General features: G+C 46.1%; 1 protein-coding gene across 1 annotated transcript in view; it reads right to left on the reverse strand.

The window, feature by feature from the left end:
* Positions 1-26,315, reverse strand: part of AFAP1L2 (actin filament associated protein 1 like 2) — a 220,492-nt gene that overhangs the window by 43,419 nt on the left and 150,758 nt on the right. Inside the window, exons 5-7 of the mRNA XM_029610465.1 lie at positions 21,276-21,366; positions 4,863-5,074; positions 2,992-3,171 (exon numbers count right to left, since the gene is read on the reverse strand). Of these exons, the coding sequence (XP_029466325.1) occupies positions 2,992-3,171; positions 4,863-5,074; positions 21,276-21,366 (483 nt within the window). The remainder of the gene's footprint in view (positions 1-2,991; positions 3,172-4,862; positions 5,075-21,275; positions 21,367-26,315) is intronic.

The following is a 26,315-nucleotide window of genomic DNA, read 5'->3' on the forward strand; positions in this document are numbered from 1 at the left end:
TGCAGACATGACGGACGGGAATCCGCCTCCCCTGAACTAGAAGGGCAACCAACGGTGCAAACTTCAGAGCCCTGAAAAAGTGTAACCAGGCTGCAATCTCTTCCCTGATGGGGCACAGTGCATATACAGGGTGTCTGCCCCCTAGCGCTGAGCATGCCAATGTGCCCGCCTTTGGGGTGGCTATGCAGAAAGGTTTGGGGGTCGGAAGGTGCCGCTCTTGGACCTTTCTGCGTTTCTGTAGAAAGACACAGAGGACAGAGTTCAGGAGGCAGGCGGTGCGTGCAGAAAGCATTTACACAGAAAACGAACGCTCTGGCTCTGAGCTGGTAAAAAGCTGCCAAAAATCAAACTTCATCAATATTTATGGACTGTGCACAGGAAGGGCCTGCTGGAGTCTGGCGCTGGTGCCTTGTTTCGTTTCTATCCTCCCAGGCTCCGAGACAGAGCCCGGCGCCGAGGGTCAGGAACTGGACCTGCGTTTGGCCCGCATGCTGCAGCGCTACAATCCTCTCACTCCGTTCCTGCACCATGGTAAAAGAGAGAGCAGCACGCGTTATCCGACACTTGGCACCATGCTGCCGGCTCCACACCCGACAGGGTGGGGAAGAGATCAAAGCACAGGGGTGTGAGTCTGGAAACCCAGGGATTCTACAACCCTACCCACCACTTACTGTGAGATCATGTGCAAGTCACTTAAACCCCCATGGACTTTCCTGTAAGTTCCTTGAAATGGGGCTCTGGTAACCACGTCATTCATTTTACACAGTACTCAGTGCAGCGACAGCACCATGTCAATACATATTCTCATCACGCCAGCTCATTCCTCCCCTTATCCTCAACTTCTGCTCTTCCTCCTCTTAACCTCAGTCCCTGCACCTCCTCTTCTCCTTACCCTCAGCTTCTGCTCCTCCTCCCCTTACCCTCAGCTTCTGCTCCTCCTCCTCTTAACCTCAGTCCCTGCACCTCCTCTTCTCCTTACCCTCAGCTTTTGCTCCTCCTCCTCCCCTTCCCCTCAGCTTCTGCTCCTCCTCTTCTCTTTACCCTCAGCTTCTGCTCCTCCTCCCCTTACCTTCAGCTTCTGCTCCTCCTCTTCTCCTTACCCTCAGCTTCTGCTCCTCCTCCTCCGCTTCCCCTCAGCTTCTGCTCCTCCTTCCCTTAACCTCAATCCCTGTACCTCCTCTTCTCCTTATACTCAGCTTCTGCTCCTCCTCCTCCCCTTCTCCTCTGCTCCTGCTCCTCCTCCCCTTAACCTCAGTCCTTGCTCCTCCTCCTTCCTTTACTCTCAGCTTCTGCTCCTCCTCATCATCCCCTTCCCCTCAGCCCCTGCTCCTCTTCCTCCCCTTACCTTCAGCTTCTGCTCCTCCCCATACTCTCAAACCCTACTCCTCTTCCCCTTAAACTCAGCTTTTGCTCCTCCTCCTTTTCTCACCTCAACTTCTGCTCAATTAATAGCTATTAATCAATTTTACTTAGGGAATAGCCACTGCTATTAATTGCATCAGTAGCATGGGATCTTCTTAGTGTTTGGGTACTCGCCAGATTCTTATGGCCTGGTTTGGCCTCTGTTGGAAACAGGATGCTGGGCTTGATGGACCCTTGGTCTGACCCAGCATGGCAAGTTCTTATGTTTCTAATGTTTCCTCCTCTCTTTATCCTTGCTCCTCCTCCCCTTACCCTCAGCTTCTGCTCCTCCTCCCCTTAACCTCAGCTTCTGCTCCTCCTCTTCTCTTTACCCTCAGCTTCTGCTCCTCCTCCCCTTACCTTCAGCTTCTGCTCCTCCTCTTCTCCTTACCCTCAGCTTCTGCTCCTCCTCCTCCCGCTTACCCTCAGCTTCTGCTCCTCCTCCCCTTAACCTCAGCTTCTGCTCCTCCTCTTCTCTTTACCCTCAGCTTCTGCTCCTCCTCCCCTTACCTTCAGCTTCTGCTCCTCCTCTTCTCCTTACCCTCAGCTTCTGCTCCTCCTCCTCCGCTTCCCCTCAGCTTCTGCTCCTCCTTCCCTTAACCTCAGTCCCTGTACCTCCTCTTCTCCTTACACTCAGCTTCTGCTCCTCCTCCTCCCCTTCTCCTCTGCTCCTGCTCCTCCTCCCCTTAACCTCAGTCCTTGCTCCTCCTCCTTCCTTTACTCTCAGCTTCTGCTCCTCCTCATCATCCCCTTCCCCTCAGCCCCTGCTCCTCTTCCTCCCCTTACCTTCAGCTTCTGCTCCTCCCCATACTCTCAAACCCTACTCCTCTTCCCCTTAAACTCAGCTTTTGCTCCTCCTCCTTTTCTCACCTCAACTTCTGCTCCATTAATGGCTATTAATCACTTTTACTTAGGGAATAGCCACTGCTATTAATTGCATCAGTAGCATGGGATCTTCTTAGTGTTTGGGTAATTGCCAGGTTCTTGTGGCCTGGTTTGGCCTCTGTTGGAAACAGGATGCTGGGCTTGATGGACCCTTGGTCTGACCCAGCATGGCAATTTCTTATGTTTCTAATGTTTCCTCCTCTCTTTATCCTTGCTCCTCCTCCTCCTGCCCTTAGCTTCTACTCCTCCTCCTCCCCGTACCCTCACAGCCCCTGCTCCTCCTCCTCCTCCCCTTACCCTCAGCTTCTGCTCCACCCCCATAGCCTCAATCCCTGCTCCTCCTCCCTTAAACTCAGCTTCTGCTCCTCCTCCCTTACCCTCCACCTCTGCTCCTCCTCCCCTTAACCTCAGCTTCTGCTCCTCCTCCCCTTACCCTCAACCCCTGCTCCTCCTCCCCTTAACCTCAGTTCCTTTTCCTTCTCCTCCCCTTACACTCAGCTTTTGCTCCTTCTCCCCTTATTCTCTCCTTTGGCTCCTCCTCCTCCCCTTAACTTCAGTCCTGCTCCTCCTCCCCTTCCCCTCTGATCCTGCTCCTTCTCCCCTTAGCCTCAGCCCCTGCTCCTCTTCCATTTAACCTGAGCCCCTGTTCCTCCTCCTCCCCTTCCCCTCAGCCCCTGCTCCACCTCCCCTCACCCGTACTCTTACCCGCAGCCATTGTTCTGCCTGATCTTTGCTCTGCATTCCCAGCACGATGACATCCGCATTCATCGGAACAATCTTCAGCTTATGCTCCTGCTTGCGGACTTGCTTCTCCTTGTGCGTCACACTGCAGCCGAGCAAGTTCACATCAAGCTGCGGGTTCTGGTCCTTTGAACTCTTGTAGCACTGAAACAAAACCAGGAGAAAAGGACCTTAAACGATTGCAAACATTTCTGGTGCCCTGACATGGTGAAGCAGGAGCCAGCTTAAAAAAAACCTCAGGTGAATGCATGGCCAGTGAGGACATCTATGTCAGTAACTAAGCTCAGACATCCTTCCCTTTTGGATGGCGTTCAGACACATATTCATATTAATTTGGGAATGATACAACGTGTTCTTTCCAAACATATGGACGAAGCTCCACAAAGCAAGATTCACTCTTTTGTAAGCCAGGAACAGAGCTTTTAGCGTGAATGCCTCAGTAGCTCAAATGTTTTGGTCGAGGATGTAAAGGTTTTGTTGGTTTGCAGGTATGGATGGAAGAATGGACCACTAAGAACATAAGAACGTGCCATACTGGGTCGGGTCAAGGGTTCATTGAGCCTAGTATCCTGTTTCCAATAGTGGCCAATCCAGGCCACAAGTACCTGGCACTGGGTTGATCTACCAAACCACTGACGAGTGAGATTTTTGCGATTTCAGGGCTTACTAAGATATACAAGAGAACGATGGAGGCTCATGGTGGGGAAAAAGGCCCAGGGAAAGACCCAAAAAGGCAGGGAACAACACCATTCGCCAGGATAGTGAAGCTCCCAAGCTCAACCAAGGGAAACGTGCTTGCACAGGCAGAGGGCGAGTGTTTGTTTATTTTATATTCCGCCTTTCATCCACTTCAAAGCAGATCACATTCAGGTACTGCAGGTATTTCCCCCTCTCCAGAGGGCTCACAATCTGAGTTTGTACTCAAAGTAATGAAAGGTGAAGTGATTTGGCCAAGGTCACAGTGAGAGGCAGCAGGATTTAAACCCTGGCTCCCCTGGTTTGTGGCCCTACTGCTGTCTAACTACTGGGCTATCCCGCCACTCTGGACCTCATATGAGTGTCAAACACACGTAGGAGACAAAGAAGATTGAGGTCTACGGGGGGATGAATGCCGTGGGGAAGACAATAATGTGGCTCTGAAGGGCGAGGGTGAGGTCAGCAAAGAAGGGCTGGGTTTGTAAACGCCAGGAGACCGCTGCCTCTGGCTGGCTGCGTCTTGAAATGGAGTCCTAGTTGGCAATCTCAGTGGAAAGGGCTGAATGAGAATCCGTATCCTCAGGCATTGCCTCTCCGGGATAAGCAGGGCGATACAGTACGGATGCACTAAAAAACAAAGACCAGGGGAGGTGGCTGTCAGTGGGTCTGGAAAACGGATGCTCGATTTTAGGAGCGTCTGGTTTTCCTAGCCGGTGCGCAGTCGGCACATTTTTTTTTTTACATTTTTTTAAAATCTTTTTTTTAACCTTTTGATTCCTCTGATATTAAGTCAGAGGATGTACAGAAAAGCAGTATTTTCTGAACATCTTCATGCATTCACCCGGGCGAATGATTAGCAGCCTCACCAAAATGCATTTGCATGTGATGAGCGCTATTAGTTGGACGCGTGTTGTGGACGTACTAAACCCCTTATTGTATAAGATAATCTCAATGGGAATCATCTCCATTTAGCGAATGGTGTGATTCGGGCTGAGTTTTTCACATCCCTCCATGTGGAAAGATAGATTCAGTCCTGTCTCATATAGAAGGTCACCAAAGGACACTCTTACCCACCGATGAAGGAAAACGCTACTCCCCCCGGAGAAAGTCATCTTAAATAGTATGCAGGCTGTGCTTACCAGCAGTCTGCTCTCCTTGATGATGCAGAGCTGTTTGGCCCACTGTCCAAGCCACTTCTTCCTCCAGAGAAAGGCACAGATGCGGGCATCCTTCATCAGCTTGATGGTGGCCTCGTTGGAGGGCCACTGGTGCTGGTGAGCGGCCGACTTCCCTTTGCTGCTCTCTTCCTCATCATAGGACTCGTACGAGCTGCTGACTGCTTCTCCATCCTCTAGAAGGAAAGGAAATCTAAGTCATCACTAGGGTCACCGATTCCACGTCATTTGGGCAGCCCTGGTTTTAAACCATTGCATCTGCTCCCCATGCATTGAGTCCTACTGTTCTTAGCTGGCACCCTATGTGCACCCGCCTGTGCAGTGGTCATGGAGCCATTGGCACTAGTGACACTCCTGATGTTTCAGGCTCGAGATTAGAACCATTCTATCTATCCAGTCCTCGTGAAAAAAAATGTGGTGAATTTAGGGGGGAAACGTTGCTGCTCCGGAAAGTCCGGCAGGCCACAATTGCTCACCACAGTTCTGCAGGAAAACCGGACAGCAAGTTATGGCTATCACGCATGCACATTCCTAGAACTGAACAGGTGCCGTGATGCGCCCACTGCAGCACGTGTTTCATCACATAGGTGCCAGCATTCGGGGGTGACGTGCTTTTCATTTAAAACCAAGAGCGCGCCTTCACTCTATTTAACATGCTCTTAAATGGGAAAGCAGCCAACAAAAGGAAAAAAAATATAACGAAACCGGAAAAACTCTACCTACCCCCCTAGCATATGATAAGAGTCGCGGTATTGGAATTGCTGAGATCAGACCGAAGCCGATGTGCATTACTGGAGAGATTTTCACATGGATTTCTGCAGGTAAATATGTGTTTATCCACAGATAAAAACCCCCCTTTCAAAATTGCCCCGGACCCTCTGCAAGGCAATGTTTGCCTGCTGCCGACAGCGCACCTGTGCTCTCTTTTCGGGAGCAAGAGGCGGAGCTGGGAGTGGGGGTGGGTCCCATGGCGGGGCCTGAAATTGTAAGCGATGGGAATTTCATTGTGGGCCTGCGGGCTGGGGTGAGGCTCCCTTTGAAAATCAGCTTGCAGGCCCGTGGGTTCCTGAAAGAAACACCAGTGGAGCCCTGAAGTTTAGCTTTCCCCCGACAGGAAACAGTGCCCCCCGCTTCCAGCTCTCTCCTTTCTGGTATGACGGAGGAAGGGAGGGGGCTATATTTGGAATAGGAAGGTGCTGCCAGTGAAACATCGCAATAATCTAAGGATGTCGAGGCTTAGCTTCTTAGTGGCAGGACAAGATCTCTGAGGGCATGCAGCGTCTGACGATTCGCTGGGTTGGGAAGAGGGCGGGCCAGCTCCATCTACTTCTGCATCCACCTCCTCGGCTCTTGCACATTTACCTGAGGGAGGGGGGGGGCCCTGCGGGAATGGGAGGCACATCTAGGAGAGCTTGATAAGGTCATCTCCTGCTTTTGCATGGCAGTTCATCTTTTCAGGCTGTGACTTCACTCGCAGTGAGACGCTGGGCAATAGGAAAGCAATAAGTATTCTGTAAACTGACTACCTGGAGCCCAAATGTCTTAACGATTGAGATTCTGTGATTTGCAAAAGCCCTCTCTGCTCCTCATGCACAGTAAGGAGTCATCATGCATTCATCCTCCACCATTTGTCCTGTCTCTTACTGCAGGAGGTCTTAGCAAGGGCCACAAGGAGCATTCATCAGATGCATTTGCATAACCTAAGAATAAGGCTAATTTGCATCTCTTGGACACTCTATAAACCAGACCTGTTTGTAGCCCTGGAGGAACAGAATTGAGAACACCTGTTTTATTGCATTTAGGCCAAGCATGGTGGCTCTCAACCCTGTCCTTGAGGAGTACCCAGTGAGTACGCACGAGGCATAGTTTTATACAATACAGGCAGTGCGTGCAAATAAGTCTCATACATATTCATTGCGCATGTCCTGAAAATCAGATTGGCCAGGTGGTGCGAGAGGCCTGAACTGGGAATCGCTAGTCAAGAGGGCGATTCTCCTTTCAGAACATGACCTTTGCACTGTAAGCAGGGTTGTCAGTCAGTGATGCCGCCTCATAAGACACGGCCTGAACGGATGGTGTGTGCATGGAAATACAGTGGCATGCATTTTCCTTAAGCAAATCCAAACTCCAAGGCCATGCATTTGGTCTGGTAAAACTAGGACTGGATTAGCCCGACATGGCTCAACTGACAACCTGATGCGTGCAGTCATGGATATTGGAGAGATTTATCTCTGCGTTGCTAGGCCTCCAGGTCAGCATGGTGTTAGCTAAGCCAGTCCCAAATACAAAGCAACGGGGCCAACAAACAGCAACTGCAGTAAGAGAGAAGATTTAAAATAAATAAATAAATAAATAAATAAAGACAACAGCAGGCCCAGCCTCTCCTGGATTTGGCCCAGGTTTGGCTCAAAACACAAAATGTGGCTGCAGCCTTTCAGTGCAATGATTGGTAAGGAGCAAATTGAATACCATCAATCATTAAGCAAGCTTTATAAAATGCAGTACCCCAGCTTATTGTAGCATAAATTACTTCCTCCGAAGCCTGAACCAGTACTGGAGACCCAGTGCCAGCAAAAATACCATAACCACCTACGTAGTAACAGAGAGAAAGAGCAAGCTGTCAAAGAGAGAGTTTAAAGCTCTTAACGGATGACGTTTCACAAGACAAAGAGCATTACTGCACTTCTGAGTACTACGAAACCTGACTCAAATTGTAGGTAAGTTTTATGATGTTGATTTTGTAAATATTAGTTGCTACCCCTGAAAAAAATGTCGCCTACATGATTTTTGTGAATTAATAATGCACCATTGAAAGGGCGATTATCAGTCATGTAAGGACATGGAAAGGTGCCCAGCACAGAAGGAGAAGATAAAGGTGTTTACAGAGGACCTTGAAGGCATTATAAACCTCCCGGTGCTTTCTTAATTAAAGCGAAAGCATGTGAAAACTGCTGGAACATTCCAGATACTGGAATTACAGTCCAGGACCCTATCCATTGGCTAGAAATGGGAGCATGCTTGTCCCCATAGTACTGCCTGCCTTATGCGTAAGGCTCCAGCATTTTCGGCTTCTGAGAACCCACTTAATGTTATTTTAAAACAACTGCTAAATCAACAGATCTCTAGAAGCCTTCTTGAAAAATCTCCAGCAGACCTCTGAAGCGGGGTGGTGGTGGCTCCCTGTATCCTGTTAACACTACAGAATCCTTAACGGTGGCTCAGACTCAACAGGACAACTTCATGGCAGCCAAAAAAATAATCATCGGCTGACAAACCTTGGCATAACGGTGAAGGCCAAGGCACCTCTCGTCAGAAAAAGAGTGGTTACCATTTCAATGAAAAGGATCGTACCAGCTGGGGGAAGACCGGGCATCCATCAAGCCAACCCGTACAATGCACTGCATGTTTGATTTCATTTTGGATCCTGGCAGAACGAAGTGAATGCCCCTTCTGACACCTTTCCAAACCGTGGTTAGACTCAGAGGAGCGAGGCCCGGGCCGTGGTGTAATGTTCAATAGATCTAGTGAAGCTGAGGCTAGACCAGTCTACAGAACAGAATAAACGCTGTGCTCTTTGGGCTTTACTGAGAGGATGTGAGACTGTCAGCTCTTCCTCTTGCCTCTATGTCTAGGGCCCACAATTTAGGAAACATCTTGAGGTCCATATTCAAACGCCATTTAGACGGATAACGCGAAAGTTATCCTTCTAAATGGCAAAAAAAAAAAAGTATTTTCATCCACTTATCTTGCTAAATCCTAGCCAGATAAATAGTTTAGCTGGATACGTTGGGAGCATTGCGTGGGTTGGCAGGGGGCATTCCAGGGAGGCGCACAGTTAGCTGGACAGTTATTCAGCTAACTCTGGTCATATCGCTGACCTGTCTTAAAGATAAACTTATCTGGCTAACTTTAAGATAGTTCAGCGGCAGGACCCCACCACTGAATATATCCTGCTAGGTAGCCGGATAAGGATATCCGGCCAACTAGCCAAGCTGCACAGCAGCTGAAAATGGACCTCAGCTGATGAGCACGGATCTATCACTGATTTCAAGCATTTGTGTAAGGAGCTACTGGTTGTAGTGAAAGGGAGGAGACATGAAAATTGCACATGTGGATGCTGATTAGAAGTGTTAAACTGATACACAGCTTCCGCATGGAAAAGAAACTGAATCCTGCATTCCTTCAGTTTCCACCCTTGTCTTACATCCGTTGGAAACTTCCTGGAGAAATTCGTGCAATCCCAGGTCTGCCATGTGATCTTTTAACCCGTTCTCAAGAGAATACCATAACCTGCTGAATGGCAATTCTAACCTCCGGCCACTAGAGGCTGCTAAAGTATTTTCATCACAACACCACACCACTGAAGAATATCTAGATGGGGAAAGTGATGCGCTGATACAGAAACTTGCCTTCTAAGACCTTGAGTAGCTGCAGCTGCACATCAATTAAATAAGTACATCTCCCAGGAGTGCCTCAGAGCAGTCTACCCCAAGGCTTCCCAAACCTGTCCTGGTGACCCCCCCCCCCCCCCCGCCATCAGGTTTCCAAGATATCCACAATGAATATATGAGATAAATTTGCATGCCTTAAGAGATGAATATATGAGATAAATTTGCATGCCTTAAGAGAACCAGTAAATTCAAATGTACTGCCTGCATATTCATTGTGGATATCCTGAAACTCTGACTGACTGTGGTGGTGGTGGTGGGGATCAGAACAGGTTTGGCAAGGCTTGGTCTACTCTATGAAACACTCGGCAAATACACAGCATGACAAAGGTGGAGTTATAAACTTAAAGGGCAGCTTTCCTCTATCTTTCTCCTGAAATTTCCTTTACGCCGGTGCATGGTAATGGGAACATAAGATAGCGCCTCTTTCCTGTCTCAAACATTTCTCTGAGCTTTGAAATGTTGGCCAAGGAGCCGCCCCTACTAAATAACCATGCCAGCTAATGATCCTTATTTTCTAACCATTCTGATCTTATTAGGAATGCACTACAATAGCTAGCATCTGCCTGAACTTGTAAAATCTCATCTTGTTTCACTTAAGTTTTAATAATGTTTATCACACAGAAGGCCAATAACAAAAGCGAGTCTGAGAAGACAGCTCATGAGCCGGGTGCAGGGCTCTGCTCCTGTCAGGACGGGCCTCATCCTCCCATGCCTCACATTCCAGGGACACCGAAGCAGCCTGGGTTCTTGCTGGAGCCGTTACAATAGGGTGAGGGCAAGCAAACAGAGCCAACACCCCAGGGCTGCGATCTGCAAGAGAGCCCGTACGGAAAACACGCAGTTGCTCCTGCATGACATCTGCACAGCGCAGTTCCTCGTCTGCTGGACCCACTCATGAGTCTGAGATCCAAAACGCATGCCTTTGAAACTCATGTGGCGTGCATTACAAACTCATTTGAGGTAAACCTCATCTGAAGACCGTACTGTATTTCACTCTTTAACTCAGACTGTTCTTTTATTTTTTGGGCAAGTGGTTTCCTCCTTCTAACTCAATTGGAAGCAGCCTCTACGGAGGCCACAATGCCTTGAACCTTCATTCACAAGACCCAAGGATTTTTCCCCTCTTTTTATTTTAACTCCCTCCCATCCAAGCCATCACAGAGAGGAGACAAATAGCAAAGCTCTCTCTGGATCCTGGTATATGTGCACCCCGAGTCTGCCCTCTAGATGTCACCGCTGTATAACGGCCAAGGTTCCCTCCCTCTCCTCCCAGAGACTGTGAATGCTGTCTCAACAATGTCGCCAACAGACCCAGACAGAGTCAGTCTGGGTAACTGAAGTCCCCTGCATGGCAGTTCACAGCTGGTCCCTAACCCAGACGGATCAACTTCCTTGGTCTTCAAGTTCTTCCGGGTCAGCACCTGCAGAAAGGCTAAGCTCCACTGGTTACCATCAATGCAGACAGCTGCCAGCATTTCTATTTCTGATGAGAGACATTATGAGGGCAGTTTTATAAGAGGCCACATGGCGGTAAAGTCTGCATGTGCAGTGTCCACGTGGCGTGCATGAGTGCCACGTGCATGAACTGACACACCAAAGTCTGCTTTGAAAATCCCCAAGTAACTGGTCAAATACACATACAGATTACCTTGCACAAAGTGACACCTGCCTTAAGCAGGGCATAAGCTGTGCGGGGTAACTTAACACTCATACATTTTTTAAATTAAAATCTGCTCCTACTCCATCCCCTCCCCCCCCCCCAGAATGCCTTTCCTGGGCACCTGTAAAAGTGTGGTCAATGCTAGTCAACATTTCTGTGAGTGAGAGGCTAGAAGGTACGAAGGAGTAGAGAAAATGGATGTGATCTACGAAAGTTCAAGGAGTGGTTGAAGATTTGGCACCTAGAATTCATTTCCAAGAAGTACAGAATCATGCATTTTGGGTGCAATAAGCCAAAGGAGCTATATGTGATTGGTGGGTGAGAGAGACTAGTATAAATGAACCAGGAGAGAGATCTACAGGTGATAGTGTCTGATGATCTGAAAGTAGCAAAGAAGTGACTTGGGCCAGAGTGATGCTGGGCTGGATAGAGAGAGGCATAACCAGCAGGAAAAAGGAGGTGATAATGCTCCTGTGCAGGTGATTGGTGAGGCCTCACATGGAGTAGTGTGTTTAGTTCCCGAGACTGTATCTCAAAAGGGATACAGACAAGATGGAAGCGATCCAGAGAAAGTGACCAAAATAGTGCGGGCTGTGCACCGAAAGAGTTATGAGACTGGGGAACTTAAATACAGTATGTATAGTCTAGAGGAGAGGAGAGATGGAAGGGAATAAGATACAGACTTTTAAATACCTGAAAAGAATTAATGGTGCACAAAAAGCAAACCTTTTCCAGTGGAAAGGAAGCTGTAGAAATAGGGGTCATGATATTAAACTCCAAGGAGGAAGTCTTAGGAACAATGGCAGGAAGTATTTCTTCATGGAGAAGGTAGTAGATGCATGGAATGTCCTCCTGAAAGAAGTGGTGAAAACAGAAACAGTAATGAAATTCAAAAGGATGTGGGATAAACACAGAGGATCCCTAATGGATAGAGGATGGAAATGAAGAAACAGGATAACCTGTGGTAACATTTGGTGTAAAATTTCTGTATGGTGGTAGCCTACATGGAGCGACAGTTACAACCAAGGCCCAGGGTAACCTGCATGGAGCAGCAGTTGCAACCCTAAACAGAAGATGAGGGGGTAACCTGAAAGGAACAGCAGTTACTACCCTAAAAAGCCATGCTTGCAGACTGGATGGACCACTTTGGTCTTTATCTGCCATCATTTACTACATTACTATGATACTATGGAAGTTACAGAATATGACGAGGATCAGAGGAGTTGAGAAACTAAGATGAACAGATATGTAGGCCCATCTGCAAAAAGGAAACAATCCTAGGAATAGAAGCACAAAGTGGATGAACACCCACCTCAAGACACCACGACTGAAACATTTTCCACATCCGGACATAAGCCAAGGAAGTCAAGATTCCCCTCGCCTGAAGCAAAGTCATGAATACTTCCTCCAAATATCCTTTCAATTTCAACCTATGCAGCTCAAAAGCCAGGCTGCTAGACAAAAGTGATCCACCTGTTCCAAAAAAATTGGTCCCTGATGAAGAAACCCAGGGAGATACCCAAGCCTCTGAGGTCCATCAATTGCTAGATTTATCAAATCTGCAAACTAGTTGTCGCAGCCATTTCAGAGCCACCAGGGTTACCCTTCTGCGATGAATCTCGATACACTTTAAGGCTCTGCCTATCAGAAACACGTGTAGCAGAATTCCATGTGGCCATGGCTGTGACAGAGCTTCCAGACTTCTGCTCCCATCTCTCTTCAGTAACTGAAAAACTATAGAGCCTTGGCGTTTCCTCTTGATGCCATCAAGTCCATCTGGGGAACTCCCCACCTTGAGTGAATGAAAGATATTGCCTCGCTCAACAACTCCCACTCTCTGGGATCCAGCATATGCCTATTGAGAAAATTTGCTAGCACATTCTGCACTCTGGCCACATATGATGATGACAGGACCAAATTATGCTGTTCCACCTAAAGAAACATCTCCTGGGATTCCAAGGACACCACTGAATTATCTGACAGGACCTTTACTGCCTGATTGTAAATTACTGGAAGAAAAAAGAACAATGCCTTCCATATCACTCTAGTTTCTAGTAAATTGATGGACCATGACACCTCCATCATTGACCACCGTCTCTGCGCCATATGACCGCAACAGTTGACCCACTAGCCCAGGGGTCAGGAACCTATGGCTCGGGAGCCAGATATGGCTCTTTTTATGGCTGCATCTGGCTCGCAGACAAATCTTTAATAAAAATGTAAAAATCTAACAAAATCCCCCACCCTCCTGACGCCCCCCAAGACCTCCAAAATTAATTTACTACAACCCCCACCCTCCTGACCCCTCCCCCCCAAGACCTGCCAAAAGTCCCTGGTGGTTCAGCGGGGGTCCAGGAGCGGTCCGGGAGCGATCTCCTGGACTTGGGCTGTCGGCTGCCAGTAGTCAAAATGGCGCCGACGGCCCTTTGCCCTCACTATGTCACTGGGGTCGACCAATGGCGGCGGTAGCCCCTGTGACATAGTAAGGGCAAAGGGCCGTCAGCTGCCAGTAATCAAAATGGCATCGACGGCCCTTTGCCCTTACTATGTCACAGGGGCTACCGCCGCCATTGGTCGACCCCAGTGACATAGTGAGGGCAAAGGGCCGTCGGCGCCATTTTGACTACTGGCAGCCGACAGCCCAAGTCCAGGAGATCGCTCCCGGACCCCCGCTGGACCACCAGGGACTTTTGGCAGGTCTTGGGGGGGGGGGGGGGGTCAGGAGGGTGGGAGTTGTAGTAAATTAATTTTGGAGGTCTTGGGGGGGGGCGTCAGAAGGGTGGGGGGTTTTGTTAGATTTTTACTTTTTTATTAAAGATTTGTCTGCGAGCCCTGGACCCCCGCTGGATCACCAGGGACTTTTGGCAGGTCTTGGGGGGGGGGGGGTTAGGAGGATGGGGAGTTGTAGTAAATTAATTTGGCAGGTCTTGGGGGCATCAGGAGAGTAGGGGGTTGTAGTAAATTAATTTGGTAGGTCTTGGGGGAGTCAGGAGGGTGGGGGGTTGTAGTTAGTATGGCTCTCACGGAATTACATTTTAAAATATGTGGCGTTCATGGCTCTCTCAGCCAAAAAGGTTCCCGACCCCTGCACTAGCCTGTCAGACTTGAATCCATAGTCATCACTACCCAATTTGGAATCTCCAGTCCTACATTCCTCTCCAGATTGGCTTGTGAAAGCCACCTTCGACCTTGCCTCCCCCAGAAGGGGCAAACGGAGCTCAAAATCCTCTGAGGGTTCCAGTGCACCAACAGCACTTTCTAAAGCGGTCGCATATGCATGAATACCCATGGCTCAAGATCTAAGGTAGATGGGATAGATTCCAGAACCTATAAATAGTTCTGGATCCTGGGTATCTGAAGCCACATCAAACTCTGGATTTGTCCTTGCAACTTCAATGACCTCTCCATCATGAGAAATACCTTGTCCACATTGGTTTCAAAACATGCCCCAGGTACTCTAGCAAATGTGAAAGAACCAAGTTGCTTTTTGCCAGATTCACAACCCAGCCCAGGAATCATATCTGCTGCATCACCCTATGAACTGATTGGTGGCTGTGTTGCTCTTGGAGCGGTCTAAGACAGGCCAGCTCCAAGGGCCTGTCTTAAATAGGCCTTAGAAAAGCAGAACAGACTCCAGGCTGGAGTCTGTTCTGCTTTTCAACAGTTTAATTACAAAACGTTCAGCAAGACAGAATCAAAATGGCTGCTTACCTCAGCAGACTGACAATACAAGAACAGTTTTTCTAAAAGAGCACAGCACTCCATTACAGCTTCCTTCTTCTCCCTGGGACCTATCTAACTCTCTCAGGGCCTCACCTTTGTATCCCTTACCTCAGAGAAATGCCCCCACCCGAGGATCCCTTTCCTATCTGTCTTAAGGTGGACCGGGCCAGATAGCTGGAGCCAGTCCGTTAAGGCAGTCTGAGGCTCTCTGTCATATACTCTATCATAGTGGCAAAAGTCCCACGACTTTGTCCGATTAAGCCAGTCATCCAGATAAGGATGAACCAGAAGGCCCTCCCTTTGGAGGGCCACTGCAATTTCCATCACTTTGGTAAACATTCAAGATTCCATTGCAAGACCAAAAGGCAGGGCTTGGAACTGAAGGTGTTCCCCCAATATTGCAAATTGGAGAAATCCCTGGTGCTCCTCATGAATGGATAGATGCCTCCGTGAGGTCGAGAGACACCAGGAATTATCTTCTTCTGAGTAATGCGATGACCGAGCACACAGTTTCCCTTTAGAAAGAAGGCCCTTATAGGGACGCATTCACCATCTTTAGGTCTACAATGGACCAACAGTAGCTTGTGATCTCTCTAATGTTTGGGTACTTGCCAGGTACTTGTGACTTGGATTAGCCACTGTTGGAAACAGGATACTGGGCTTGATGGACCCTTGGTCTGACCCAGTATGGCATATCTTAATTGTTCTTATGTAGGTGTCTAGTTGGTACCACAAAGTAGATGGAATATCTGCCCTGTTCCTGCTCTCCTTGAGGCATGGGAACTACCACATCCAGTTTCTATAGCCACTCTAGCATAGACAAATCACGGCTTTCTTGCCTTTGTAAATAAAAGGTAAACCATGAAAGCTTCATGCAATGGGCGAGCAAATTCTAAGGCAAAGATTTCTCTTATGACAGTCCGTCATTATCTTGGTCAAACTCTTCATAAAAGAGAGCAAACCGCCCTCCAATTATCTCTTCCAATGGAATTTTCTTGGGTGGGTTTACAGGTTCCCCAAAAGGAATGTGGCTTGCTAGCTGCCTGACACTGCAAGGAGAACCCCCTGTCCAGCTGGTAATGTCGAGCCTCCCGCTTTCTCTGCCGACATTGAAAATTCTTCTATTCCCTTTGGGGTTATCCTCTAGCAACTTACGCTTCACCAACTTCTCCAAGCTTTCATCAAACAGAAGCTTGCCTTTGAATGGGAGGCTACCCAGCTGAGACTTGGATTAAACATCTGCTGCCCAATTGTGCAACCAAAGCAACCATCTAACAAAAATGGTCAACATCGAATTCCTAGCCGAAGTACAAAGCAAGCCATACAAAGCATCTGCTATAAATGCTACCCCAGACTCCAAACATTCCACTTTCTTAGATGAAAGAGAAACTTGGCTCCCTTTACCTGAAGCTGTTGTACCCAGCTCAAACAGGCCTGTGTCATGAAACTACTGCAAACTGGCGCCCATATGCTCATGACCAAAACATTTTTTGAAGATGTAGTTCCATCTTGTGATCCTGTACGTCCTTGAGAGCTGGCACACCTGTCATTGGAATAATAGTCTTCTTGGTCACTGCGGAAACCAAAGCATTCATCTTAGGCAGCTTCAACAGCTCCAACACTTCTTCTGGCAATGGGTAAAGCTTTGCCATCGCCCTTCTATCCTTCAAGCCAGCCTCACTCCCTACATACTAGCTTTTTAACCACAAAGTTAGTATAGCTGTGTTTAAAAAAGGATTGGATAAGTTCTTGGAGGAGAAGTCCATTATCTGCTATTAAGTTCACTTAGAGAATAGCCACTGCCATTAGCAATGGTAACATGGAATAGACTTAGTTTTTGGGTACTTGCCAGGTTCTTATGGCCTGGATTGGCCACTGTTGGAAACAGGATGCTGGGCTTGATGGATCCTTGGTCTGACCCAGTATGGCATTTTCTTATGTTCTTATGTTCTTAAGTAAAAGGGAAAGGTCTTAGTTGAACCTCTAAGCCCTTCCATGATGGGATATTCACCTTCATGCTCCAATTCCTCCTGAACCTCTTTAATACCAAGTTACTTCAGGACCTGCATAATCATGGAGAATAACTCCTCCTTAGGGAAGAGTCTGACCCACTTAGGGTCATCCCCGTCTTCCACTAGGATCTCCCCATCTTCCAGAGGACCTTCATCCTTCTCCTCATCCCTTGGGGTTTCTGGCAAAGGATCTCCCTTTCCTTCTGAACCTGTTGACTCTCCATCCAAGTCCCATCAGGATAATTGCTTTTTCTTAGGACAAGAATACGAATAAAAGAGATCACATCACCCCCATTCTCAAGCTCCTCCACTGGCTGCCTATAAAGCAAAGGATCCTATATAAAGTACTCACCGTAATTCATAAATCCATTCACAATATCTCTCCTCTTCAATTATGTAACCAACTACGCCCTCACTCCTCCTCTAGACCCATCAGAAGAGCATATAAAGGCACACTCTATGTACCTTCAACAAAGTCCTCGCATCATAAACGTGCCATATCTACAGCAGGCCCCATTCAATGGAATGCGCTCCCACCAGACATTCGGCTTGAGTTCTGCCACTCTTCATTCAAAAAAAAACTTAAAACCTGGCTCTTTAGCCAAGCTTTTCCAGGACCATGATCATCATTTTTTCCCCTCCAACCAGCAAGAACATATCTTCTTCACAAACCCCCATCTTCCATACCACTACCTACTTCGGTATCTAATCTCTTGCTGCAGGACACTTGAGACTTTCTCACTTATACGTTATAATTTTTATGCTCAATAAGACCTGTCAACTTAATTGTTTAAGTCTTTTTTTTTTTTTCTCCTTTATCTTTTGGTCATCAATGTTACAACGTTATTGTTAAATTTTGAACTTATGTACACTGTTCCAAGTTTCATAACCTTGTTCTATGTAATGCCTTTTGGCAATTTTCATGTTCTGTTTCAATGTAAACCGATGTGATCTTTATTTCATATAGGAACACCGGTATATAAAAATCTAAAAATATATAAAAATAAGAAAGCCCACTAGAGCCTTCCTGTGGAGCTAACTTACACACTTTGGCCGACCATGGGAGCCCTTTGGGGCTGACCCACTTCCCTACTGCTCTCTTTTTGGCCCAAAAGGCTTTATTCATTAAAAACACAAATTTAGAAGAAAAAATTTCTCTCTACTCCAACTCTTCCTCCTGGGAGTCTTCAGCCTCCTTTGACCCTTCCCAAACACCGTCTGAGACTTCTACTGCTTCCCTGTACCTCAGGACCAGACTACAAAATGGCTGTGGTTCCCCCGCTGCAGGGCAGAGCAGCGCTGCTTGACTCAGCCAGTTTCATTTGCCAAGCTGCCTTTCTGCCCTCAGCCACCGAGCTTACAGTCCTCAGAAGCCTGAGGAGTTTGCTCATACGCATCTTTCTCCACACACACTGCACTGTTTCCCCGCGCTCAGCTGTCACTGCCATTCCTGGCCTCACAGATGCACTCACCGCAGGTGGGGAACACGCTGAGGCTTCAGTCAGGAGTGACATGGTCTTTCAGAGCTGAACTTCGACCTCAACCATTTAACTAAAGGCTGCTCTATCGCTGCTCTCTGAGCACTGAGAGCCTGGCAGCTGTTCGGTCACTTTTTTTTAACCTTAAAGGCCAGCTCCCCCCCAAAAAAATCAGCAGAAAACAAATAAAAACTTATACTTTCCTGCTGCCGGTCAAGAAGAGGGAGCCCAGGCCTTCAGCGAGAGACAGGGAGATATAACGTAGAGAAACAGAGGGAACCAGTCTCCTGGTTTTCAAAGGTCCCCCACACTCCTAGGCAAAGCTTCTCCGAGGGTCACCAATCCTCTGCTTGTCCTGCTGTACCTGGGGGTTGAACCCTCAAAAGAGCTCATCAGCCCTGCAAGCAATTTCTCTTCCCCTTTTAATTTTTTTTTGCCTGCAGGATTTGCACCTCTAGTATCTGCCGGAGACAGAGAATACTGAGTGTCTGCAGGTGGCAGTGCACACTGTCTTACGTATCGCTGGAACAGCAAAGCTTGTCTTCTCTGTCTCCATCTGCTGGTGGGAAGAAAAACCCATGCGTCTGGACATATTTGTGGGGCGATAAGGAACTTTTTGTTTTTTTTCCTTATCACGTATGTTAAGTAATACAAGCAAAATCGAGCAACTGTCAAGCCCATAACAAAATTGCTACAACGTTTTTACGTGATGAGCAGCCTTCCTGATCATTCAGACCGTGCTGCTTGAGCGTCCTTTGCTTTTGGACTTGGCCGTGGAAGTTTAATCCCCAATGTCAGTGCATTGGTACCCCAGCTATAAATGTTGACTCCCAGCGATGGCCGTCTTCAGAATCCAATCCCTTTTTTTTTCCTGCCCCGCCATCAAATTGGAGAGTGATGTCGCAATTGTATCAAAATAACCAAGAGGGAAGGCTGGGTTGTTTTCAAAACTGCAAACCTCTCCGGCCTGTTCCTATCCCTGCCCTCTACATCTGGGCCAAGTCTGCTTGAATTCCGCCACAGTTCTGATTTCTCCTTCCTCTGTGGTGTTTTTTTTTTTCCTATGGGAGGTTTTACCATTTCTAGAAAAGTCCTTTGGCGTTTGGGGGTCTCGAGCCGAAAAGCAGGACTTGCACCTACATCGCCAATTTCTGAATATGCAGAACTACTGATGGCTCACAGTTAGAACATTAAAAAAAAAAGCATTGTTACAGCTCGGCATCCCTTTGCTGCCTCTGCAAGACGGAAATAACCTCTGGTGATAGGCTCAGAGGAGTCACAAGGCACAGCACGGGGAGATGGGGTAGCAAACACTAAAGAAGAAGAAGCACAGCCAGCTTGACCTGAATCTTCTAAAATTCAGTCCATCAGGGGGATACAGAATGCAGTAATAGTTATTTTGAGAGACTGCACGCTTCGAGAAAAATGGTGGAATTGTGTGGCTGTGTTTACTTTGTAACCAAAAGATGCACACACGCCCTTTGCAAGACTGGAAATTTAGGATATTCTTCAATCATGTTGAAGAGGAATGTTTAGCGGTTACATCTGTCATAAAACAGCAAAGACGTAAGAGTCTCCCTATAATATATTGTATCTGGCAGGAAACAGACTCTGTAGAGCGGCCGAGTATTCTTGTGATATTTCTGCCAAGAAATAGCTGTGACTGTGACTCTCCATCTGCCAAGAAATAGCTATTGGGGTGTGCATGGAAAAATCATTCCTTTTGTTTCATTTCTTGTCATGCTTTTTTTCTTTTGTTTCGTTTCTGTTCATTTAGCACGTGCTAAATAGGTTTTAGTGTATTGTTTTCATGCATGCCAAAACCATTTAGCACATGCCAAACTACAGAAACGACACAAAACAAAACAGGAAATCTGTTTGGTGTTTCCTTGTCCTTTTCAATTGACAGCAAATCCCTTATTGATTCCTGCAATTCCCTATTATTAGACTTGCCTGGGTCTTCACTGGAAGTCCTCCCTTTGTACAAAATGCCATAGCAAGCTTACCCACAGGCACCTCACCATTTCAACACGTTACTCCTTTTTTGAGTGCTTGATTGGCCAATCCTGGAGAGCCACAAACAGGCCAAGTTTTCAGGACATCTTCAATGAATATGCATGGGATAGATCTGCATACAGTGATGGCAGTGCATGCAAACCTAGCTCATGCATATTCATTGTGGATATCCTGAAAACCTGGCCTCCTTGTGGTTCTCGAGGACCGGAGTTGGTCACCCCTGGCTATAAAACACAAGATTTCTATGCGGATTCACAAACTGATAAAAAAAAAACAATGAGATTGCTTCTTGGATTGGTGCCACTCTACGGACTTATGTTCTGATGATGTCAAAAGGTTTTACTGTGTCTCTCTGTTCAATATAGTCCAACATGGCCCAGCATATTGGGACACTCTGCCAGAACAATTGTGCATGATGACTGACCCAGCAATGTTCAAAAGACTTTAAAAACGTACTTATTTAAGAATGCATTCGGCCAAAAGTGAGGGTTGAAAGCTTTGCTATTCTGTCCCAGACTAATATATAAGATTTGAGACTGCGTGACAACTGCATTGCAACCGTGTTGCTTTATTTGTGTTTGTCGATCCCATTTGTTATTGTTTTATGGTGCCGATTTGTTTCTATTAAGCTGCGTTTTATCTTGCAGATGTTTTTATCACACTTATGTTTGTACTGTTATAATCCACCGTGATCTTATGGAATAGGCAGAACACAAATACTGTAAATAAATAATAGCTGTGACTGTGACTTTGCAGAAAGGCCCACGTGTTCTTGCACTGTATCTGTTATGAAATAGCCGTGAGTCTGTGCGATTCTGAAACCACTGTATCTGTCCTGCAGTAGCAGCGCCTTTGCAAAAAAAAAAAAAAAAGGCTGAGCATTCATCTACCATTATTTGCATGCAGGAGTATTCTTCTCCTACAGACAGAGTGAATTTAGGACTCGTCCACTTCCGAGAGCCGTTGGTTTCTCATTGCCCTGGTCCACAGTGGATGCCATTCCTGGAGAGAGAGAGAGCGTGTGGTGACTAGCGTACCGTTCACAGGAGTCCTGTAGGGCTCTGCCTCTTCGTAGTATCCCTCTGGGGACTCGTTCCCTGGCTGGGAGGGCTGCAACCTTTCTTGAGTCTGTGGAGCAGATGCAGAAAAGCTTAAGTGTTACAAGACAAAAGACACAAGCAAAGGAGGTCTGCGTGATTTATTAACCCTTTCAGCCGGTGGGGATCGCTAGACGTGCAGGAAATCCCATCAAGCCAGATTTAAGGACAGGGCAGAAGGAGAGCAAAATATAAAAGGGCCCACATGCCTGTAAGTCAGTTTTGCTTGCACGGTTTTGAAACAGCGCATCTCTTGATCAAAACTTTACTGTACTGCACCCTTTGAAAGGGAAAATATTCAACAGGAAAAAAGTGTGCAATCAAAAACAGGGGCGTAAAAAAAACAAAAACCCCACTATGGACTATTTCCCAATTTGGAACTCTGCATATTTTGCCCAAGGTAGACAAGGGGGCCAGACAGGCAATCCAGATGTTGGACATATTCTCAACTACCAAGCAGGGAAGTAGAGCTGAATTACTAATGCTGCCTTATTACAGCAGAAAAATAAGGTGCAGCTACTCGCACATGTTCTGTTAACTTCCTTTTGAGACCTGTTTCTAAAAGCGGTGTAAAGTGCCTGCCACAAAATAATCAGCTAAGTGTGCGGCTAACAGCTGACCTCCAAGATTCGTTTCATTCTATTCCTTTCAAAAATGGGGTCTCCCCATGATGCGAATGTATGACCTGCCCTGTGTAACAGAGTGGAGAGATTTTCTGATACGCAGACATAAATGTTAAACTGAATCCCAGGTTGCCAGACGGCAATCAACACACATGATCATTGAGGCGACAGGCGTCGATCAATACAATCTACGAATTTATCTATTTATTTCGGACAATGTACAAATAAATAAAGCAACTGTAATAGTAAAAAGCATAAAAATCAAACATAATAAGTCACACATAAAACTTAGAATAATAATAGCCTATTAGAACACAGCAGCAAATTTAAATCAGCAACATCAAATAGGTACAAAATCAATACTAAAAAAAAATCCCATGTTTCACAGCCTTTCCTGAAAGAAAGATAATTTATAAGACAAATATGTTTAGGTGCCTTGCTGGAAATAGCTCTATTCCCGGTTTCAGAATATTTGATGTCTTTTGCTGAAGGAATACATAAAGTAACATCAATGGGTGAATGTGACTGTCATCCTGGGATACAGAAACTAAGATGGCTTCTCAAAACTACGAGCCCATCTGAAAATAAAGATTTATTTAATTGTGCTTGTATCTCACCCATTCAAAAAATAGCCCAGAGAAATATTATTCAGCTTGTCAGCTCTGCTTGGAGGCTAGCAGGAAATCCAATAGGACTGAAAGGGAGTCGAGGGTCCTGATCTGTGGCCAGTCCCAGCAACTGACTGACGCCTCACCAGTCACTTCTAACTCTTTAACTTTTGGGGAAAATCCCATAACTCAGAGAAGCATTCATGATATAACTCAAAGGAGCCACCAAAATAAAGCCACAGTCTTTAACTAACCAAGCAAGGACCAGATCAGAGACATTCCCACTCGGTTCAGACTTTGATAGAATAGGGGGAAACCACTCTATAGGATTTAGAAGCATCTCCCTGAGGGAGGATTCAATTTAAGATTCTTGTTCTGGTTTTGAAATCTTTGTTATATGACGACCACTACATTGTAGGTTTCTGCGCACCCTGTGTTAACTGGGAGCCATAAGAACATAAGAAATGCCATTGTGGGTCAGACCAAGGGTCCATCAAGCCCAGCATCCTGTGTCCAACAGAGGCCAAACCAGGCCACAAAAACCTGGCAAGTACCCAAACATTAAATACATTTCAAGCTACTATTGCTTATTAATTAGTAGCAGTTTATGGATTTATCCTCTAGGAATTTATCCAAACCTTTTTTAAACCCAGTTACACGAACTGCTGTAACCACATCCTCTGGCAATGAATTCAAGGCTTAACTATGCACTGAGTGAAAAATAATTTTCTTTGATTTGTTTTAAATGAGTTACTCAACAACTTCATAGAGTGCTCCCCTAGTCCTATTAACTGAGAGAGTAAATAACTGATTTACATTAACTTGTTCAAGCCTTTTCATGGGTTATGTTTGTTCTAGTGTGAATTCCTGGTTACCGCCATGACAAGTACAAGAGCGGCCCATGACGGTCAGCAGTGCCCACACCGTCCCGGGGACGCCAGGCTGGTCGGCGGTGGCTGGCGGAGGCCACCATTCGTCCAAGGAATGAAGGTGCAGCAGAAAAAGATGTGAGCATGAGAGGTCGCAGCCGTCTGTGACCGACGGGCATAACATCATGATTTTGTAGACTTCTATCATATCCCCCCCTCAGCCGTCTCTTCTCCAATCTGAACAGCCCTAATCTCTTTAGCCTTTCCTCATAGGGGAGCTGTTCTATCTTCTTTTTTTTTTTTTTCAATTTTTGAACATTTCTTCCAGGAAAAAACTCCTTACAGTAAATTCAATGTCCTACAAATTGTATATTCACAAGCATATATATTAAACATCATATATAATAATTGTACGGACATTTAAATTATAAGAAAATAAATGTAATTAGGAGGCGGAAGGAGCAATATCACAAGAAATTCAAAATATAACTAAAGTGAAAATATGGCACGCCTATAGTACTGCTTCCTTATTTTAAACCCGATCTGTCGGAGTGTCCATAGGGGCTCTTCCAGCCAAGAATGACTTCAGTTGGTCCGGTTCTAAGAATATATAATTCACATTAAGGTATCTGATGCACGCTTTGCAGGGGTATTTCAAAGTAAACTTCGCTCCTAGCTTCACAACATCTGATCTCAAAGAGAGAAAGTCCTTCCTACGGGTTTGAGTCACTTTGATCACATCTGGATAGATCCATATAGGGCTTCCATAAAAAGGCATCTGACGATTTCTAAAGAATAAAAGCATTATGTGATTTCTCTTAGTAAGGAATGCAAAGGAGACTAATAAGGGTCTCCTTTGATTAATCTCATGATCAGAAGACATTTCCAAAATATTGGTTAAATTTAAAGAAGAAATTTGTTCCTGCTCTTGAGAAGATTGTTGTTGGAGATAGAAAGCCTTTGTAACCACAGGCAGAGCCTGTTCAGGAATTTTTAAGTTCTTTTTCATATAGAGTTTAAATAGTTCTAGTGGAGAAATAGAATTAATAACAGGAAAACTTAATATACGAAGATTATGTGCTCTTAATGCGTTTTCAACTATCTCTAATCTTTTTGAATTTATACGTTCAGAGTCCATTAATTTTACTTGTTTCATTTCAATAGTAGCCATTTTTCTTTCCAGTTCTTCTGTTCTATTAGAGAAATTTGTAATTAAATTATTATTCCTCACAGATTGATTCTGTATCTCCACTGTCACTTTGGACAAGGTTTTAATAGAATTTTCTATAGAACTTAACATAGTCCAAATCCCCTCCAATGACATTGCATCAGGTTTCTTTGTAGGAGGACAAACTGAAAGTTCTTCAAGCTGTTTTAGTGCCCCTGCTTCGACAGTCCCTTCACTTCCCCCGATACCTTGAGATGCAAATGAGGTGGCTTCCTTCCGTGCTAGCGGCGTAGAAGCACTCAGGGGTCCCTCCATTTGTCCTGGAGTTCCTTCCTCTGGATGATTTTCCCCTCCCAAAGCTTCCACTCGCCATGCTCCGGAGTCTCCAGCCATGGCCATAGCCATGGCCCCTCCGACTTCCACCGAAGTCGGGCAAGGTATCGCGATGTTTCTGGGGTTATCGGGTTTTCACGGCGATCCGGGGCTTAACGTTGTATCAAGGGTCAAGGGGGATGGTTCTTGCTCCTGAATCAATCCCCCAGCGACCGAGCTCTCCGGAGTAGTTGAAGCAGCAATGCCTGCCAATATGCCGGGAATCGTAGGCTGTCGTGGGTCGACTGTTGGTGAGTTAGTAATCTCACCCCTTAGTCGTCCTTTTCTTTTAGTATGCGGCATTATACCAAAGTAGTTAGAGGAAAAGACAGCGTTCTCCCTCCGACGTCTTGCACAGGGCAACGTCTAGGCGGCCATCTTGCCTCCAGCTATCCTCTTTATTATTTTGGTCGCTCTTCTCTGTACCTTCTCTAATGCAACTATATCTTTTTTGAGATGCGGCGACCAGAATTGTACACAGTATTCAAGGTGCGGTCTCACCATGGAGCGATATAGAGGCATTATGACATTTTCCATTTCATTAACCATTCCCTTCCTAATAATTCCTAACATTCTGTTTGCTTTTTTGACTGCTGCGGTACACTGAGTCAATGATTTCAATGTATTGTTCACTATGATGCTTAGATCTCGTTCCTGGGTGGTAGAACCTAATATGGAACCTAACATCGAGTAACTACAGCATGGGTTGATTTTCCCTATATGCATCACTTTGCACTTGTCTATGTTAAATTTCATCTGCCATTTGGAAGCCCAATCTTCCAGTCTCACAAGGTCCTCCTGCAATTTATCACAATCTGCTTGTGATTTAACTACTCTGTATAATTTTGTATCATCCACAAATTTGATAACCTCACTCATCTTACCCCTTTCCAGATCATTTATAAATATATTGAAAAGCACCAGTCCAAGTACAGATCCCTGAGGCACTCCACTGTTTACCTTTTTCCACTGAGAAAATTGACCATTTAATCCTACTCTCTGTTTCTGTCTTTTAACCACTTTGTAATCCACGAAAAGGACATCACCTCTTATCCCATGAGTTTAGTTTTTTTAGAAGTCTCTCACGATGGACTTTGTCAAACGCTTTCTGAAAATTCAAATACACCATATCTACCAGTTCACCTTCGTCCCCATGTTTATTAACCCTTTCAAAAAAATGTAGGAGATTTGTGAGGCAAGACTTCCCTTGGGTAAATCCATGCTGGCTGTGTCCCATTAAACCATGGCTATTTAACAGGCCGATACAGTACAGTGCGCTCCACCACCCAGGTTTGGCCGTACGTTTTCGACGCGCTAGCTTTACCCCTTATTCAGTAAGG

The sequence above is a fragment of the Rhinatrema bivittatum genome, chromosome 7 (genome assembly GCF_901001135.1).
Source record: "Rhinatrema bivittatum chromosome 7, aRhiBiv1.1, whole genome shotgun sequence".
NCBI classification, from domain to species: Eukaryota; Metazoa; Chordata; class Amphibia; order Gymnophiona; family Rhinatrematidae; genus Rhinatrema; species Rhinatrema bivittatum.